Below are 6,305 nucleotides of genomic sequence, written 5' to 3'. Positions count from 1 at the left end.
CTTCCTCGCGGCCGCTGCGCCCCCCCACCTCCCCCATACGGTTGTTTTCAAATAATTTGCATATCCGAGCTATTTTGGCGTTGTCCAAAATGTAGGGCAACCCCCTTCAGTTGTTCAATTATTCGAGGTCTGACAAGATGAGAGACGCGTCAGCGATTTTTTGTACCTAGCCGTCGAAACCTCCTGTACGGAGCACTGGGAGGCTTTTGGCCTTATGATCGGCCGTATGCAACTGTACCAGTATCGTTCTATCGTTCTTCTCGTCTTTGTCCAAGTTTTTCCATCACTCCTGTGACGTTGAAATCTCGCATCCGCTCTTGCAATGACCTTCAAACATTCAAGCCAACATGCCAATGAGTCGCCCGTGACACTCTTCAGACACTCTTCAGACACTCTTCTCCCACGTCCGTCCCTCTTCCACCCTTTCCTTTCTCCCTCGTCCCTCGATACAGCGTCCCGCTCGCTGCCCGCACACATGCCTTACGAATGATAGGTTGCCCATGTCCCATTCGCGATGCCCTATGCAGGTGGCGTGAACGCCACCTGTTCAGGTCGAAACGAACCCTTCCATCTCGCTCGTACTGTAGCGCGGCGACAGCCGCATCTGCACTCTCGCTTCAAACTCTACCGACACCACCCGTTTCGCACACTTTGAAACACGCAAAAAAAATTTACTGAACGACAAACACACGATGAGCACGCATTACATACAACTAAAGCCTTTTCCTCCAACCTTGGTCCCACGTCTCACTCCCTTCCGCCAAGCAGAGCTGTAGCAAACCCCCTCATCACTTCTATCGTATCACGACCGTAGTCCCTCAGCCCCGCAATCTCCCGGCGCGCCTGTGACTCCGCATCTCCAATGTTCCCGTCGGCGAGTAGTTGAAACTGCACCTCGTTCAGGCGGTGCAGCATCAGTTCCTGTGATGCAATTCGTCCAGCGATGCTCTGTAGACACCGCTGCAACCCCGCTGCCATCGGCTCCGACGCCGACGGTAGGGGAGATGGCGCATCCGTCATGTGCGAAGCACCCTCCATCCCGCAAGCGATTGCCGCCAGCACTTCGTCGCTCTCCGTGCTCATCGACAATGGGAGTGCTGGTGAACACACTTGGTCTTCATATCTATCGCCCAGCGTGCCCTCATGCTCACCCTGCATCTCCTGCGTCCTCATCACATTCGCGTGCAACGTCATCGATCCAAATAGATGTGATACTCCATTTTCGTTGCCCTGTAGGCTTCCACCTTCGCCTTCAGTGATGTGGCCATCGGGAGCGTAGCCTCCTGCCACCGGCCAAGGGACGCATTTGTTCTGGGCTTCCCAGCCGACCGCTGCGGCGAGCTCCTCTTGTATTGCCTCCCCATATACCCGCTCCTGGTGTTGCGCGGTGACCGGCAAATACTCTACCGGGATGCTGTGATCCTTGACAGCGTAAGTTTCATATGATCAACCTCCGAGTCCAACTGCATGGGAGGGTCATTGTATATAGTTTATAGATTGGGGTTTTCACGTATTCAATAGTCAAGAAGATGAAGTACAATCGTTCAGGGCGACTTACACAGCCCCATCGAAGTCATCGCCTCATCAGGCACTAGCAAATATAAAGCCAAACTAACAGCTTACTAGGACCAGGTCAAAAGAAAATGCTTCCAATGGCAATATCAGACAGTGCAACAGACGACTACTCGGGAACGATTAAGAGAAGCTAAGCCGAAGTTCCAAGTTGACATCAAGGGCAACAAGGAGGTTGTAGATAAGATAGCAGTCGGCGCGGTGCCGATTCGATTCGCTGGTGGAATACAAAACATGAGGATATTGGAGATGTTGATGGTGGCTTGGCGCGTCGGCGACCCTTGGGCTGTGCCGAAGATCGGTATAAATGAAGGGGAATCAGCCACCGGAGGGGGGTGGGGAAGCCACCGTCTGATGAACCTGGGTAGATCACGCATCGCTACATGCGCACTGAAGATGCGTACTGTACAACGCACACACCAGCAATTCAGACAACCACGCTTGCACGCCGCAGCCCGACTTCCTCAACACCGAGCTCCTCAGCGCGACGAGACGCATGCGATAGGAAGTTTTCCAAGGAGCCGCTTGTGATCATTCGCGCGCCGCACGGCCCGTGCGGCACAGGCGGACGACGACGGCCGAATTAAAAATAGAAACAGCCAATTAAAACGCGTAGCACACATTCGTTCCACTCTCCGATGTCGTTCGACCATTCCGAACGCCCGAGACATTCCGCAACTGCTCGTGTGGCTCGTTTCTGCATCTCTGTTTAGTCCCGCACCCCTTTCCGTTCCCGGTCGCGACCCTAGCCTCCCTCCCATCCTCGTCCTCATCCCTGTGTCCCGACCCTCTTCTCCCGGTTCCGTGTCTTGAAGTTCCCCATTTATCCCCCTGCTCCCGCTTCGGAAACCTTCATTCGAAATGCCTCTCATTGATAATCCTTTTCTACTTGAGGCTCCGCCGTGTGGGTGCGTTCTCCGACGCACGACAAGGCAAAGCAGAAGTACCATTATCCGCACATACAAGCTGAAAACCCCGTGCGGTAGAGCACAATGCCCTTTCCGGGGCCAAGAGGTCGACGCCAAGGTTGGCGAAGTCAAGGAACGCGTCCAGGATGGATCCGGTTCTTCCTCAGATGTGAACTTGAAACCTACAGCGCATGGCTGCCGGATGAATTCCGTCGTATTGTGTTGAAGTTGTAGTTTTGCTGAGGTCTACAAACTAGTTAAGATAGGACTAGAGGCTCTCGATAAGTGATCCTTTGTGACTAACGTGCTCCGTGCTTTACTCACATATCTGCTTGCGAGTTACCTTCTTGTTCCACTCGATTAACCACTCCTCCGTTTTCCTCAGCCCGTACCAGTCGTTCTCGAAAGCGGAGACTGCGCCCACTTTGGATGCTGCGGCTGCATCGTCATCGAAGAAACCGTCCGTTCCTATTTTCGTCAACGTCTCACCCACAGGGCGACACGCGTCGAAGTCGATGATGGCAGCCGTGCCGTCTTTCTTTATCAAGATATTGAAGGGGCATATGTCATTGTGACAGTAGCCCAAGCTGTGCAAGTGCTTAATGCCCTTGCGTATATCTTCTATGATCTTCTTGACGTTCACTGGTTGACGTGGCCCCATGAACTCTACGCACCGCTCATAGAAGAAGCCAGTGATTCGATTCCCTTGCACACGGCAACCGAAAAACTTCGCGATGTTGGGATGGGGAGATTGTCGCAGCACCTCACAAGCTCGAGCTTCCACCAGATAGTCTTCCTTCACCGTTTTCAACTCCTCGATGTGTTCAGGGACGGAAACAACCAGGGACGTTTTCTTGAGAAACACACTCTCCGAGGGCTCCAACGAACCCTCAGTAAAGCGCTCACGATCAAATTCGGGAAACAAGTCCTTGGATATGTGCCGCCCGGCGCTCTCCTTCATTTTCTCAAGGTTGATCATGTCAAGCCTCGCTCTCATGTCATCGGGCATGAGGCGTTCTTCATCCTTCTCGGTGAACCCAAAAGATTGATATGGCACCGATGCGTAGTAAACCTCTTCAACATTGTCTTCCTCTCCAAACACAATATTCAGCCCAAAGAGATTGCGTCTCCAGGATCCGTCCTGCCCGAACACGGCCTGACTGTGTATCGCGCTCTCGAAAACCTTCATAGTAGTGCCTGCTGGTGCCTGCTGATTGTCAATGACCCGCAGTGACAAAGGGGATTAGGGGTTTTAGAGCATAATTAAGAGCATTAGAAGGGGAAATGTCAACAAGAACACGAATCTGTGCTGCAATTTCTGGTAACAATGAAATAATTTATTTTCATCCGCAGGATTCAGTTTTTTTCGTAGAGGATATGAATTTCCGCATCTTGCAGCTCAGATGCCAATGCAATTTAAGCTACAGAGTAAAGTCTCGATATGGTGAACCGAAATGTGGCGCTTCCGAGCAACCTACTGAGTTCGCCTTACCGGGCCAGTTCACAGTGGCGGAACTGCTCATGTACACGTGTAGCCGTTGTACAGGTACAGCAAGGCACATAACGTCACTTCCTCTGACACTGTGTATCGACGGGCGACGTCGACGGGCGCAATCGGACATCCAGAGCTCTTCCCGTTGTGATTCAGCCTCCCTTTCTTTTCATTCAGCCGCGTACGGAGATTTCAACGTATGAATCTGAAGCAAGGACGTATTGATAGCTTCTGTATTCGTTGATGGTTCGTTTCTAATGCGCATTTCGGCCTCGATAAAGTGAACTCTGGGTTTTTCATATTTTTTATGTTCATGGTATCGCGTAGTTCGTTCTATAGAGTCTGATTCACCTTAGAAATACAAAAACGTCGATTCTGGGCCAAAAAAGCGGGGTGGCGCCTCCCTCATAGTCCTTCGGTTCACGGTACCGAGACAGTTCAACTTATCCGGTACGCAGCTTATCGAGACTTTACTCTGTAGTTCCAGTACAACCAAGTGCATATATCTCGAAAACCTTCATTGTTGATCGTCGCGTTCGTGCAGATTGCCTTCCTCTCCTGCAACCGTTTCCTCCTCTCCTCCCTCACTCCAACCCCTTCTCTCTTCAACATGCCAAAGTATGCCGACAGCGCCACAGTTCGCCAAGCCGCTCATGACGAAATCGAGACAAAGTTCTGTGATGGCCACGCTGATGATTTGGATAGCTCGTATCCAACTAATGCCTCCGCGACTTGTGCTCCCATCTCCACGTCCTACACCCGCACGCTCCTGTCTCCAGTTCTAAATACCACATGTCTTCCTTCCCAACTCACGCAACGCAACCCACTCCCGACCTATGACCGCAGAAACTTCTAAATACTTTCCTCTCCGATGTACTCCACAGCCTTATCGTCACGTCTTCGTATCCGACAACAACATACCTCTTCCTCTCACAGAAAGTTGCGCAGTTGGCTGTCGTCACGCTCGGGTTTTCTCCAGTCCATTTCCTCCAGGATCTTTCGCACATAATCTGAATCTCGTGCCTTGTGCGTCACTCGCCCGTATAGTTGAAAGTAAATCCCGGCACTGCCTTCACTACAAAGCGGTGCACTCAGTCATGCAGCCGGCATCATCATAGCCATTGCATCCACTGTAGCGTCGTCTACCCATCCCATTCTCACCTTCCGGCTTCCTCATTTCCGCTTCAAGTCTCTTCTCAGTCCCTTCACAGCTTCCTGGTATTGCCAAACCCCGCCTCTCCGTATCACCGTCTTCACCCATCGCGCACTCAACACTAGTCACTTCAACTTCTCTACACACCCACCCTATTTCAGAACACGATATAGGTTCTCGAAAACATGCTCCTCCTATGCGCTCTTGCCCTCTCCGTATTGGCCCTCACTCATTGCAAGCAGCCCTCCTCCTGCGCTGCATACATCCGCCATCTTCTTACACCATTCTTCTCCACCCTCCTTCCTCGCTTTTTGCCCCCCGAAATCGTGCGTCAGATCGTGCACCCGCAACCTACCACAACCCTTCACATACTGCAGCTCTACTAATCCAACACTTTCCATCGGGTGTGTTGCGCTCCCGATCCGGTTTCCAGCACGAGTTGGGCGGGTTGGGCGGGATGTGGGCGGTGCGGAACGTTAACTGGAACGCACAGACTCCGATGTATTCTTCGAAACGAAAAATCACCAGCCGTCCCCCCACTGCTTCCCACATCGAACTCCAGGATATCTAGTGATGTATTCAATATCCTATGCAACGACAAATAGTCCTTCAGACTCTCCCTGCGAATCGTGTTACACCTCTTCATCCTCGAAAGGTACGCTCCCACGTGTCTGACTTCTTTGTCCCATTCTTCTCTCATGTCCCGCACACTCGTTCCCGCCACGTTAGGGGCAAGCGGCAACCCGCTACACATGTCCAGTATTTCACTCACGGCCTCCTTCCATCTCTCATCATCCAATTCGCTCCATCCACTCCTCTCGATTTGTTTCACTCGCGTGCACAACCATGTCAAGTGCTTCTTTTCCTACCTTCTCCCTCGGTTCGGAAGCAGCCCGCTCCCCAGTCTGACGCAGCTCCTTGTCCCTCATGGAGTACTGCAGCCTGCTCCTCCTTTCCCGGCTGCCCCTGCAGTGACAGCTAGAACAAACAACTTTTTCGGGATTTTCGCTTCTATATCATTCACCACCCACATATCATTAATGATAAACAGACACACATGACTGCAGAACCATACCTGTACTATCGCCAACACCCTTCCAAACTCGCTCTGCTCTTGCAGTTTTGCAGCCTTCTGGTTGCCACCGGACGCTACCACAATCAAACACTTCTTCAATCAGCC

General features: G+C 51.9%; 3 protein-coding genes; 1 reads left to right on the top strand and 2 right to left on the bottom strand.

Moving 5' to 3' along the window:
* Positions 1-747: 747 nt before the first annotated feature.
* Positions 748-915, bottom strand: CHC_T00000063001 (hypothetical protein). The gene has a single exon (XM_005717757.1). It carries the CDS (start codon positions 913-915, stop codon positions 748-750), a length of 168 nt encoding a protein of 55 aa, XP_005717814.1.
* A 3,508-nt stretch (positions 916-4,423) lies between these two features.
* Positions 4,424-4,627, bottom strand: CHC_T00000062001 (hypothetical protein). XM_005717756.1 is given in 2 exon segments: positions 4,424-4,489; positions 4,490-4,627. 1 exon segment carries the CDS (start codon positions 4,625-4,627, stop codon positions 4,490-4,492), a length of 138 nt encoding a protein of 45 aa, XP_005717813.1. The 3' UTR covers positions 4,424-4,489.
* A 683-nt stretch (positions 4,628-5,310) lies between these two features.
* CHC_T00000061001 (hypothetical protein) lies at positions 5,311-5,511 on the top strand. Its single transcript, XM_005717755.1, has one exon. It carries the CDS (start codon positions 5,311-5,313, stop codon positions 5,509-5,511), a length of 201 nt encoding a protein of 66 aa, XP_005717812.1.
* Positions 5,512-6,305: the final 794 nt, after the last annotated feature.

Source organism: Chondrus crispus, genomic scaffold (assembly GCF_000350225.1).
Source record: "Chondrus crispus Stackhouse genomic scaffold, scaffold_353, whole genome shotgun sequence".
Taxonomy (NCBI): domain Eukaryota; phylum Rhodophyta; class Florideophyceae; order Gigartinales; family Gigartinaceae; genus Chondrus; species Chondrus crispus.
The sequence above is the reverse complement of the archived record's forward strand: the minus strand, read 5'-3'. Positions and strand labels throughout refer to the sequence as shown.